Below are 14,555 nucleotides of genomic sequence, written 5' to 3' on the forward strand. Positions count from 1 at the left end.
GTATATGCTGATCAGCCAGAACATTAAAACCATCTTTTTGTTTCTACACTCACTGTCCATTTTATCAGCTCCACTTACCACATAGGAACACTTTGTATTTCTACAATTACTGACTGTAGTCCATCTGTTCCTCTGCATGCTTTGTTAGCCCCCTGTTCTTCAATGGTCAGGACTCTCCCAGGACCACTACAGAGTAGGTATTATTTGGGTGGTGGGTCATTCTCAGCACTGCAGTGACACTGCCATGGTGGTGGTGTGTTAGTTTGTGTTGTGCTGGTATGAGTGGATCAGACACAGCAGTGCTTCTGGAGTTTACACCTCACTTTCATTGCTGGACTGAGAATAGTCCACCAACCAAAAATATATCCAGCCAACAGTGCCACACAGCAGCAAAAGATGAGCGATCGTCTCTGACTTTACATCTACAGGGTGGACCAACTAGGTAGGAGTGGACAGTGAGTGGACACGGTATTTAAAAACTCCAGCAGCACTGCTGTGTCTGATCCACTCAGTGTCACTGCGATGCTGAGAATGATCCACCACCCAAATAATACCTACTCTGTGGTGGTCCTGTATGTATGTATGTAAAAAAAAATTATGTAGAGAAATAGATGGACTACAGTCAGTAATTGTAGAACTACAAAGTGCTTCTATATGGTAGGTAATAAAGATGGTTTTATTGTTATGGCTGATCAGTGTATATTTCCTGTATTTTCTGTCTGTATCTTAATCAACAAACCAAAGGATAAATATAGATAGTCATTTAAACTAACAAAGCTAGTGGTGGCCTAGGACTTTTGCACAACACAGTGTATATATAGCACAAAAACACTAAGACAGTAACGACTTATGCCAGCTAAGCCTCTGTGGACAAAGAAACCCCACATCTATAATTGCGTCATCAATAATTCACTGCACAATGAGTCTATGATTATAAAATGGGGTCTTAATATCACATTGGCCACTCATCCCTCTTATCAAAAAAAAAAAAAAAAAAAAGAAAAAAAAAAATCTGTGACGATTCGGATGAAAAATGATCATTGTTTAAATCAAGATACACATGTTGTTTTTAAAAACAGCAGCGCATCAATAATGTGTCTATTAATGGCCTTGTCTCGCCAGCATCAATGACTGTTACTTTTCCCCCGGCAGAAACGGTCGATGGCAGTCAGCTGCAATCATTTGCTATGATGAAATAAATGAGAAGCGAAAATCCCTCACAGCAGGCTGATGAACACAAGCCGCCGGGAGCCTCTTAAACCCATTTCCCAACGTCCTACTTTTCACATTTGCGACACTTCAGCAGCAACCTTTTGCGACTCAAGGCTACTTTTTTATTAATTACATCTCTCACTTAAGGTTTCCTCCCAGCAAATTAAGCCCCCAACAATTTATCATTTAGCATCATACATCCCTTCTTACAGATTTAAAGAGCTACAAGCAGCAGATGCCTGGCTGATACGAATCAACCTAAAAAAACACTTCCTAAATTATCAAACACTTCATGCTCATTTATCAGGCATTTTACTTTTTTTAACTGTAAATAATATGATGTTTAGTGGACAGGATTTTAATTTAATGCATTGTTACATTGTTACATACAGCAACAAGGCATAACATTATGACTCCTGACAGGTGAAGTGAATAACACTAATTATCTCTACATCACGGCACCTGTTAGTGGGTGGGATATATTAGACAGAAAGTGAACATTTTATCCTCAAAGTTGATGTGTTAGAAGCAGGAAAAATGAGCGAGCGTAAGGATTTGAGCAAATTTGACAAGGGCCAAATTGTGATGGCTAGACGATGGTGTTCCCGGTCTGTGGTGGTCAGTATCTATCAAAAGTGGTCCAAGGAAGAAACAGTGGTAAACCGGCGACAGGGTCATGGGTGGCCAAGGCTCATTGATGCACGTGGGGAGCAAAGGCTGGCCCATATGGTCCACTCCAACAGACGAGCTACTGTAGCTCAAATTGCTCAAAAAGAAGTTAATGCTGGTTCTGATAGAAAGGTGTCAGAATACACAGTGCATCACGGTTTGTTGCGTATGGGGGAGCAAAAGGGGGACCAACACAATATTAAGAAGGTGGTCATAATGTTATGCCTGATCTGTGTATGCACACAAGTCCTGGTTTCACCCCAGTTCCTACATCCCTGATTATGTCAAAAACCACAACATCACTTACGTTGAGCTTTACTTTACTTACTTGAGCTTTCTTTATATCTTTATGGAAGATATATGGAAAGCACATTTTTATTGGCAGAGCTACAAAATGACAAGGGTTTAACAGAAAGCCTCATTTAGCCAGCAGAAGTGCTCCATCTGGGCTATATGCTTTAAGGAAATCATTAAGATGTAAGCAGAATGTTATAGGCAATGAGAGACTCAGCATGTTTTCAGTTTTATATAAAGTAGACCAGTAAAACAGGACCCAAAGTATATAAATCTACCAACATTTCTTTACATAATTTCAAACTACAACCGCAAGTTAGAAAAAAAAAGTTGGAATAGTATAGAAAAATAAATAATTTGTTTATATACATCCATTCCTGCATTTCAGGCCTGCCACACAAGTTGGTACAGTGGAAAGTCAACTAAAAAAAGAAACCTAAATAACGATGTGATTTTAAACAGGTGATGTCAACATAAGGCTGGGCGATATGACTAAAAAACTCATATCTCGACATGCTTTTAAGAAGTGGAAATATACAATATGATACAATATAATGTACAAAGGCAGGCCACTGCCCATATTTTAGCTTATTTTGTTTATAAGTTATCTTAAAAACACAAAACATTGTAGTTCTAACTAATTACAGTGTTTATATTTTGTATTATTACAAGGCTGTATTTGTATTAATATTGACAATATTTATATCAAACAAACCAGCTGCATAAAATCATGACCGCTGCTTACCTGAGCTTCTCTTCTTTAAACTGAGACCAAATCTATATCCGTGTGTTTTTCCATTAGGAATATAATCCACTTTATTTTCCTTCTTGGAGTCCATCTTGTATGTTTGCACAATATTTCCAAAATATATAAATCCATTTCCAACTGTGTTTAACCACATAACTAATGAAAACCGTTTAAAATAATATATTCTCTCGGCTTTCCCGGTAAAAAGCTGAAACTGGTCATTTGTTTACTTATACTACAACCAATAATGAATTCCGCCCAAAATCTGAATTCGAAAGCTCTGATTGGTTTATACAGCTGTTTTTCAATGCCTAAACCAAAAATGAATCTCTGAACCAAATGAACTGATTCATGGAGTTGCTGGATCTTTACCATATATAAGAGCACAGCCCCCTGATTCGATTACAATATGGTCATTTTCAACATCGTGTAAAAAGTAATATCAAATATATCGATATTTGCGATATACCGCCCAGCCCTATGTCAGCAGGTGATTGTAATCATGATTTGGAACAACAGCAGTATCCACAAAAGGCTAAGTCTTTGGGTTTATATTGCGTACAATGTACACAAGATCTTAGCTTGTATAAATACTCACAGTTATTGGTGTCCCTGGCCACTGCAATAATTCCCATAGGCTGATGAGGGATGTCCGCTCGCAGCACTTTGGTTTCCCCTCCTGTAAACTTGTTGGTTCGGACTATAGCACGCTGTGTCCAGTCAGACCAAAATATGTAGTTTCCATGAATAGCCAAGCCAAAGAATGTCCCTGGTCCTGACCTTACAATAACCTGTAACAGAACGTTAAAAGAGATTCATCTTTAGTAAGAACTTCATCCTGGTCAGGACTGCATGGAATCCAGAGTCTTAGAAAGTCCTAAAAAAACTAAAAACAATGTGGAAGTGCAGCTTGGAGGCGGTGTCAATCCATTACATGGCTTTACAAACTTCACAAACAAGTACACTTTAATTAGTTCATACTTCTGTAGATGGGTAGTTCAGATTAGACAGTAAGGACTTTTTTTTTGGTGAGAGTTTTAACCCCTCCTAGTACTGGGTACAATTGGGAAATACACTTAAGCGGGTGCATGCATATTTTTATACTAAATACTATATTAATTCTATATTTTTTATACAATATATGTATATATTTATACTTAACATCTAACACACAACATACCTGCTCACACTTACGGACTTTCTAAACACATTTATTTATTAAGATTTAAATACCTACATCATGCTGCTACTCTTCTATTATATTCTGTGCAATAACTTAAGTGTTTAACATTAGGCATTTTATTTATTTATTAGACTGGTAACTCACCACTGCAAATTATGTGCAATATTTCTTACTTAGTGTGTTTATATTTTTTACTTTACTTAACGTGTATTTTATGTCTGTCTATAATGTCTGTGAAATCTATATATTTTTTTTATTTATTTATTCATTTTTTCATTTTATTTTTTTTACTTAATGTATATCTTTTTTTTAAACTTAATGTATATTTTGTCTTGTGTATGCTCTTTTTTCATATTCTGCACATTGGAGCTTGAGGAACGCAATCTCTTAATGACAATAAAGTTCACTTTGATCCCCAGACGGGGCGGTCCGTGTCCTTTCTTTGCAGAGTTTGCATGTTCTCCCAGTGTCTGCGTGGGTTGCCTCCGGGAGCTCCGGTTTCCTCCCACATTTCAAAAACATGCAGTCAGGTTAATTGGAGACACTGAATTGCACTATAGGTAAATACGTGTGTGTGTGTGTGTGTCTGCCCTGCGATGGACTGGCGCCCCGTCCAGGGTGTTACTGTGTGCTTTGCGCCCATTGAAAAGCTAGAATAATGTTATGCCTGATCAGTGTATGAGAAAAGTGGATTACCTGGGAAACCCACCCAGACATAAGGGAAAACACGCCAAACTACAAACAGACATTAACCTGATCTCTGGATGGAAGCCTGGAACTGTGTGTCACCAACACTACCTGCTCTGCCAACCTTCTGCCCAATTAAGTGCCATTTATTCCAAATTCTATTTATTGGCACAGATTATATTGTGTCTCTTCTCAGCATGAACACCACACAGCAGCATGGTTTCTGGGAAACTGGGTTTAATGAACACTTTTACTCACTGCCTGTGAGAAGTTTCCCCCCTGCATATTTTCCTCATGTTCACATGGGGGTTTGGTCGAGATACAATTCTTGCCCTTTTGATTGTTTAGTCCTTTGGTCCCAGTGTTTTTAGTGCCACCATACTTCCACCACCTGGTAAAATGAGTACGGGACAGTGGTAGCCCAGTTGGTAGAGCTTTGGACTATTAATTGACAGGTTGAGAGTTTGAATCCCAGCTCTGCCATGCAGTCACTATTGGGGCCTTGAGCAAGGCCCTTAACCCTCTTTGCTCCAGGGGCACCGTACAATGGCTGACACTGCGCTCTAAACCCAGCTTCCAAACGAGCTGGGATATGTGAAGAAAGAATTTCGTTGTTCTGTACATCTTTATATGTACACCGACCAGGCATAACATTATGACCTCTGACAAATGAAGTGATTACAACAGATTATCTCTTCATCACGGCACCTTTTAGTGGGTGGGATATATTAGGCAGGAAGTGAACATTTTATCTTCAAAGTTGATGTGTTAGAAGCAGGAAAAAATGAACAGGCGTAAGGATTTGAGTTTGACAAGGGCCAAATTGTGATAGCTAGACGACTGGGTCAGAGCATCTCCAAAACTGCAGCTCTAGTCAACTCAAAAGTGGTCCAAGGAAGGAACAGTGGTAAACCGGCGACAGGGTCATGGGCAGCCAAGGCTCATTAATGCACGCGGGGAGCGAAGGCTGGCCCGTGTGGTCCGATCCAACAGACGAGCTACTGTAGCTCAAACTGCTGAAGAAGTTAATGCTGGTTCTGATAGAAAGGTTTCAGATTACACAGTGCATCACAGTTGCAGGGCTGTTTTGGCAGCAAAAGGGGGACCAACACAATATTAGGAAGGTGGTCATAATGGTATGCCTGATCAGTGTATGTAGGACAAGTAAAGGCGTTCTTCTATTCTAAATGAATAAGGAGAAAACTAAAATATTTCCACATCCACATACTTTTAAACATAAACACAACAGAGAAAGAAGTCAATTTATGTAGGCAAAAGAGTGTCTGAAGATTTGAAAACTAATGTGTGGGTAAAGGACACATCCTGTGCATAATCCCCCAACAACCAGTTTAGCCCAGATCCAGTGAGTGTTAATGCAAGTGTCATGGCGGCGGACACAGATATACATCACACGGCTCCTTGTGGGACATTCCGGGCCAGCGACGAGAGGAGCCTCTGGAGCCTCAACCATTAACAGCAACACGCTTGTAGGCATGATCACATTAGCCCCACCACCACAGCAGGATTAATAGGACAGGTGTTGATTAAGAGAGCCCAGCTTGAGCAAACAACTGGCGATCAGAGGAGGGAAGATGGGGACTGTGCCAGATGGTTTTTGATGGAGCATATTGGCTAGAAATTAAATTTGCGGTACAAGCTTTCTACTCCAACACCAATTATCTCTGTTTATGTAAAATCAGAGTTGTCAAATACACTCTTTAGTTAGCAACGCTGCACAGACGTGAATTTGAAAACAACCTGCTCATGCTACTAGTAGTAATGCTACAATCTGCTGAGTCTTGGTCTGATACAGAATCTGATTACATAGATGATTTTCTATACTGTAAGAGTTAGCTAGGTTACTAAGAGGATATCAGCATTAGATAATGTATTAGTATTCATTAATATTGAGCTCTAATATTAAAGTCATATTAAAAATATGCAAAAAGTTATATTCTAAAATATTAAATAAGCAGTACAAATTTACTTAAATCCAATAATGTGTCTGTTAAGTTATGTTGACTAAATATTGTGAAAATATAATAAATGCTACACAAAAACACTTGATAAATCACAAACTGCTCAAATCTAAAACATAGAAATTTATAATTATTTATTTATAGTTCAATATAATTATAATTAGACAACAGTATAAGTCAAGCAGTTAATAAAAGGCAACCTAAACTGTTTATACTTTGAACTTCACAAGAGCCACGCCTCAGATAACAGCAGTGCCTGAATTCCTGGGGTTTGAATCCTGGGCTGGGCTCACAAATACAGAAGGTGCATGGCGTTACGTGAACCTAACTATTGAGGGGCACATATCAGTGCACCTTTAGTTCTGGTCACAAGCCAGGATAAATAGGAAGATTGTGTCAGGACCTGCTCATGCTACTAGCAGTAAGACTACAATCTGCTGCTGAGTCTTGGTCTGATACAGAATCAGTTTACATAGATGCTTTTCTATACTTTAGGAGTTAGCTAGGGTACTAAGAGGATATCAGATAATGTATTAGTATTAATTAATATTGAGCACTAATATATTGACAATATGCAAAAAATACAGCCCATTATTTTTTAAAATATTAAATAAGTAGTACAGATTTACTTAAATCCAATAATCTGTGTCTGCGAAGTTATGTTGACTGTAAATATTGTGAAAATATAATAAATGCTACACAAAAACGCTTAAATACAATAAAATAAAACTCCTTTATTACAGTACTCTAGCCTCTAACTAAACTGTAGGTTAAGAAAAGGACAGCAGGCCTCATGCACCACAAGCCCCCAAACCCTTACCCCTTCCTGATATAACCAGTCATGTCTGTATGTAGAGTGGCCGATAGCACCACTGGGGATTCAAACCATGAATCCCTGGGTTGTGGGCTAGCATAATCTATTGCTTCATCCGAAGACAAGGTTGAAAAGTTAATACAATTAGTTTGTCTGTTTTAAATTTTAACATGTAAACATGCTTCTTTCTCAGAGTCTTATTATAAATATAATCAAAACCATTGTGCAAATTGTGTATCAGTCTGGTAACAGCTCTTTAAGGCATGCTGAAGAAAAAAACAAAACAGCAAATGACTTTTATACTTGTAACGAAATGGGCTATGACGAGACAAGAGGGGCTAGACAAACACGTAAAGATGTTAAACAATGATTTAATAATAACAAAAGAGCAAAAAAGCTAAATGCTAAATCTAAACACACAGAACATAGCTAAAGCTAAACTAAATGCCAAACATGAAACATGAACCTAAACCCTAAGCTAAGCTAACAACATGGTACAAGACAGAATCACTAAACAAACATGAACAAAGCTGAACAAAAACTAGACTAAGACAAACTAGACAAACAAAACAAAGCAAAGGCAAACAGACAAATCAAATTCAAATTTAAGACAACAAGAGCGAGAAGCAAACAGACAGGACAAAGGCCAAGCTAATCAAATCAGAATAACATGAGCAAGGAGCAAACCGACATGACAAAAGCAAAGTCAGATTCAAATCAAAATAGTCCCCACTGACTGGTCCACAGCTGCCTCCTTATATGTCTCTGGGTGATTAGTAGGGGACCAATCAAAAAAGGGGCGTTGGCTGGAGACTAAGAGCTTGTGACACTTTAACAAAGTCCAAGAGCCTAGACAGGCTGGATATGTGACAATACTTGATAAATCACAAACTGCTAAAATCTAAAATACAGGAATTTCTAATTATTCATTTATAACTAAATATAATTACAATTAGACAATAGTATAAGTCATGATGTTAATAAAAGGCAACCTAAACTGTTTATACTTTGAACTTATATTTTTGCTTATAGCAGTTATATAAAGCAAAATCTGCAAATAGTTTTTTATTTATTTATTTATTTGATAAAATAATTCATAACTACCTAATTAGACCCTACCTAATTTGCGATTACACTAGCATTAGACAAAATGTCCAAGACGTCGAAGTCTAAAGCAGCTAAAAACACTGAAAAAAGAAATGTATTTTTAATATTTAATATTTTATTACTATTGTTACTATTTGATATTTGTAAGCTTGTGTTGCATAATGACAAGAGCCACACCTCAGATAACACCAGTGCCTGAATTCCTGGGGTTTAAATCCTGGGCTGGGCTCACAAATACAGAAGGTGCATGGTGTTACATGAACCTAACTCTTAAGGGACACATATCAGTGCACCCTTAGTGCTGGTCACAAGCCAGGATACATGGGAGGATTGTGTCAAGAAAGGCATAGTAAGTAAGCAAGTATAAACTTGTATAAAATTGTTTTTATTGATACATTTTGCTATAAATGAAGATGATCTAATGAGCTATCTATTTAAATAACATCAAATTAAGAGAGAGCTGAAGTGATTTCACCAGCTCTCATACTAAGAGTAAACGCCCATTGGCCTCTGCCCATGACGGGGGTCCATATCCTGTGGCGTAGTGTATAAAGTTGTGCTTAATTTGTCACATTTTACTTGGTTGGCTGACAGGTTAGTTCTGTAGTGGTCTTAAAGTAAGCCTTCATTAGCAGTTGCAGGCTTTGGAATCGTGCCTTAGGGAGGGCAAAGTGGAAGACACTTAGGTAGTCTGTACTGGCCAAGTTAGCTCATGTGTGACTAATTGAGATGGGCTGAGAACAGGTCGTGTCAAGCACAAATTAAAAACTGAAACAGAGTGGAATTGTTGTTCAGATAACTGATAAACAGCCAAAAGGCTAAACAATAGAATATACTACATTTAGAATGAAATATTTTAAGTATATTTTAGGGATAATGAATCATTATTAAACTGATCTTTAGCACAGTCTATGAAGCAGCACATCAGTAAATGTGAATGACTGTGTAGTTTGTTGTATGGTCATTAAGACACTATCATCTCGATTTTATGACCTCTATCACATTACTGTGATTCAGTGTCAGCTATTAACAAGAAGCAAGAAAAAGCTCCATGGTAAGATTTAATAGAGTGTGGGTGTACATCCACATGCAAAAATGTTTCAGCTAATTTATCTACGCGGCCCACAGAGAACTATTATTATTATCATGATTATTATTATTATTAACCTAGCCATTGGGATTGGGGGTGTATGTATCAGTACACTCTAAGTGCAGGCCCCAAGCCTGAGTAAATAGGCAGAGTTGCATCAGGAAAGGCATTTGGAGTATAAACTGTCCCAAATCAAATATCAGATCGGTCGAGGTCTGGGTTAACAATGGCCACTAGTACTGTACTGTTGGTCCACTTACCATATAGGAGCACTTTGTAGTTCTACAATTACTGACTGTAGTCCATCTGTTTTTCTACATACTTTTTTAGCCTGCTTTCACCCCATTCTTTGATGGTCAGGACCCCCACAGAACCACCACAGAGTAGGTATTATTTAGGTGGTGGATCATTCTCAGCCCTGCAGTGACACTGACATGGTGGTGGTGTGTTAGTGTGTGTTGTCCTGGTATGAGTGGATCAGACACAGCAGTGCTGCTGGAGTTTTTAAATACCGTGTCCACTCACTGTCCACTCTATTAGACACTCCTACCTAGTTGGTCCACCTTGTAGACGTAAAGTCAGAGACGATCGCTCATCTATTGCTGCTGTTTGAGATGGTCATCTTCTAGACCTTCATCAGTGGTCACAGGACGCTGCCCATGGAGCGCTGTTGGCTGGATGTTTTTGGTTGGTGGACTATTCTCAGTCCAGCAGTGACAGTGAGGTGTTTAAAAACTCTCTGATCCACTCATACCAGCACAACACACACTAACACACCACCACCATGTCAGTGTCACTGCAGTGCTGAGAATGATCCAAATAATACCTGCTCTGTGGTGGTCCTGTGGGGGTCCTGACCATCGAAGAACAGCATGAAAGGGGGCTAACAAAGCATGTAGAGAAGCAGATGGACTACAGTCAGTAATTGCAGAACTACAAAGTGGAGCTGATAAAATGGACAGTGAGTGTAGAAACAAGGAGGTGGTTTTAATTTTATGGGTGATCGGTGTATAATAGAGAGGAGGAAGGTTGACATACTATGTGTACAAGAGACCAAGTGGAAAGAAAGGAAGGCTAGGAGCATAAAGAATGCATCAAGAATGTACTCGAGAATGTACTTGAGTGTACAAAGTAATGGAGAGTGTGGTAGAGAGGTGAAGAAGAGAGTGCAGGCAGGGTGGAGTGGGTGGCGTAGACTGGCAGGAGTAATTTGTTATAGAAGGGTATCTGCCAGACTGAAAGGAAAAGTTTACAACACAGAAGTGAGGACAACTATGTTATATAGCTTTGAAAGGGTGGCACTTACAAAAAGACAGGAGAGGGAACTGGGGGTGGCAGAGATGAAGATGATGAGATTGTCGTTGGGAGTGATGAGCATGGACAGAATTAGGAACTGTAATTAGAGGGACAGCGCAGATAGGATGTTTTGGAGACAAAAGTTATGAAGGTGAAATTGATGCATGGGCTGAAGTTAGAGCCACCAGGCAGGAGGAGAACGGGATGGTCAAAGTGGAGGTTTAAGTATGTGGTAAATGAAGACATGCATAAGGTTGGGGTGAAAGAGAAGGATGCTCAGGACAGGGCAAGATGGAGACAAATAATCTGCTGTAGACCTCTATCACATTACTGTGATTCAGTGTCAGCTATTAACAAGAAGCAAGAAAAAGCTCCATGGTTAGAGCGCCATGGCGCCAATCTAGTCGTATCCAATTATCCAATTGCATTTTGCTTCCTTCCAGCATTTGTGTACGGAGAGACACACCCTGATCAACGCATTATCTCTCGTCTCTGTGCAGGCGCCATCAATCAGCCAGCAGAGGCCATAATTGCATCATAATTGCATCAGTTATGAGGTCCTGTCCGGCTCCCACCCTGTATGAGCAACAGCCAATCGTTGTTCATGTAGTGTGCTAGCCACCTGAGCGCCCAGGATAAAAGTAGTTGATACAAATAAAATGTTAAAAATATTACTACTACTACTGAGTGCTTGAGTGACGCAGCAATAAATTATGCAAGCTTACAACCCCGGGATTCAGGGTTTGAATCCCCAGTGGTGTTATTGGCCACTCTACATACAGACATGATTGGTTATATCAGGAAGGGGTAAGGGTGTGGGGGCTCGTGATGCATGAGGCCTGCTGTCCAGGAATGACAATTTGTTGTCATCCCAGGACAATTTACTACTACTACTACTACAATGACTATGAATAATAATAATAATAACAACAACAATAATGATAACAATAATAATAATATCAATAATAATAATAACAATAATAATAATAATATTAACAATAATAATAATAATAACAATAATAACAATAACAAAACAACAATAATAATAATGATAGTAATAATAATGATAATAATATTAACAATAATAATAATAATAATATTAACAATAACAATAATAATGATAATAATATTAACAATAATAATAATAATAATGATAATAACAATAACAATAATAATAATAATCATTATTAATAATAATAATAATTATAATAATAGAAAAAAATAAATAAATACAAAAACATTTTAAGATGAAGAAACTTAACTTAAAACTTGACCTTGTGAGTAAAATATTTATGCTTCAATTTTGGCCTGGCAAATACACATTTTTACAGCGAAATTCTTGAATTTTAATAAATCACCCTCAATACTGTACAATACAATAGTGCAATCTGTCTCTCAGTTAATTAATTTTCCCCTCTAATTTTCAGGTTCTGCTAAAAAGTAAAATTTTCAATTTTACGTTCAATAGAAGACAAACAAATGCATGGAAGCAAACAAAATGAACCAACAAATAGATGTGTTTCTTGACAAAAAAGTAAATGAAAATCAATGCCCCAATTCTCTAAAGAATAAAGCACAGCAGAAAGGTTATACTCACATGTCTATTGGAGCCATCATATTCACATCGTTCTATTTTGCCCAGGGTGCCATCAGAAAAATACAGCTTTTCTGCTTTGTTGTCAATAGTGAGTCCATTAGGAGTGAACACATCTGTACTAATGACCACCTTTATATTTTTCCCAGCAAGTGTGGAGCGCATGATGCTTGGCCGCTGCTCGTTCCAGTTAGTCCAGAACATTAGGCTGCAAATTCAAAAGAAATGACACATCAAAGCAACATGAGTCATAATAAGAAAAGAAGAAATCAATAAATAGGATAAATAGTCTCTCATTTACTCAGTGAGTAGCAATGGTTTACATGTACTCTAACACTTAAATAACTTACTTTATGTATTACTACAGTATAATTATTATGAAATACTTTGCTGGTTTTATTTATTAGAGACTCTTATCTCATCTTGTTTCATCACTTTTGCTCATCACACCCTTACATGAGGTTAGACTATCGGTCTGCCGTGGTGACCCGCTAAATACAACAGCAGTCAAAGTTGGTGTAATACATAATAAACACATAAAACCTTTTATCTATATATTATTAATTAGTGATACTTTTCGTTCCCCCCACATAGCACGCTTAGTGCTGGTCACAAGCCAGGATAGATAGGAGGATTGTGTCAGGAAAGGCATCCAGCATAAAAATAGTGTCAAATTAAATATGCAAACAGATGATCCACTGTTACAACCCCTAATGTAAGCAGAAAGAAATCATCCAATTATTTCTATGACAGTTGTCATCACCCTGTATCTTGAGGAAACTCAACTGAACTGCATAACTATTGTTAAAAACAGGCAAAAGATTTTGCAAATTACTTTAAAAGTGTAAACTTTTTTATAAAAAGTTTTATATTGTTTTATTGATACATTTTGCTATAAATAAAGATGTTCTAATGAGCTATCTATTTAAATAACATTAAATTAAGAGAAAGCTGAGGTGATTTCACCAGCTCTCATACTAAGAGTCAACGCGCATTGGCCTCCGCCCATGACAGGGGTCCATATCCTGTGGCGTAGTGTATAAAGTTTTGCTTAATTTGTCACTTTTTAATTGCCTGGCTGACAGGTTAGTTCTGTAGTGGGCTGTAGTTCTGTAGTTGGTGTAATACATACTATACACATAAAAAAAACCTTTTATCTATATATTATTAATTAGTGCTAATTTCCCCCCCCCCACATGACAGCTAAAAATTGTAGAAATTAAAGCTAAACTAACTAAAACATGTGAAGCCAGATGAAGGACACTGACATCCCTCTTCCATTCAAACAGACTTTGCTGTCAAGTAAAATAATTTAAAATAATAATTTGTATCAAGTGCTTCATTCTGGTCAGGGTTGTGCTGGGTGCAGTTTGATCAGAAAACACTGGGAGCAAGGCAGGAATAGCCTGGAACGGGCAATGATTCATTGCAGGGCTTCAGCTATATACCTTCAACCATGTCTGTGCAGACTGGCTGATAGCACATAATTTAATAGACATTCTATGCAGTCATACTGTAATGGTAATGGATATGGAGGCCATACCCACCTGACTTTTTATATTTTATATAAAATACATATAAATATAAAAATTTAATATTTTATATGACTATATATATTGTATGTGTTTTTCTCCCATTTTCCCCCAATTTAGTGTAGTCAATTTGTCTTCCGCTGCTGGACATTTTTTGCAGGGTATATTGCGGCTCACGCCTCCGACCAGCGCGCAGCCCTTAACGGAACCCTTTTCCACCCATGCACTCTGCACAGAAGCTTCTATCCGCCAATTAGGGTCCTTGCACAGCATTTGACGACCCCGCCTACTGGTTTCGAACCAAGGAGTTCAATCTCGGCGCTGGTGTGCTAACGGAATATCCCACTGCA

General features: G+C 38.0%; 1 protein-coding gene across 1 annotated transcript in view; it reads right to left on the reverse strand.

Annotated features, from left to right (window-relative positions):
- lrp1bb (low density lipoprotein receptor-related protein 1Bb) overlaps window positions 1-14,555 on the reverse strand; it is a 488,452-nt gene that overhangs the window by 164,512 nt on the left and 309,385 nt on the right. The window contains exons 43-44 of the mRNA XM_063005338.1: window positions 12,677-12,881; window positions 3,522-3,714 (exon numbers count right to left, since the gene is read on the reverse strand). Of these exons, the coding sequence (XP_062861408.1) occupies window positions 3,522-3,714; window positions 12,677-12,881 (398 nt within the window). The remainder of the gene's footprint in view (window positions 1-3,521; window positions 3,715-12,676; window positions 12,882-14,555) is intronic.

This window comes from Trichomycterus rosablanca, chromosome 12 (genome assembly GCF_030014385.1).
Source record: "Trichomycterus rosablanca isolate fTriRos1 chromosome 12, fTriRos1.hap1, whole genome shotgun sequence".
Lineage (NCBI taxonomy): Eukaryota > Metazoa > Chordata > Actinopteri > Siluriformes > Trichomycteridae > Trichomycterus > Trichomycterus rosablanca.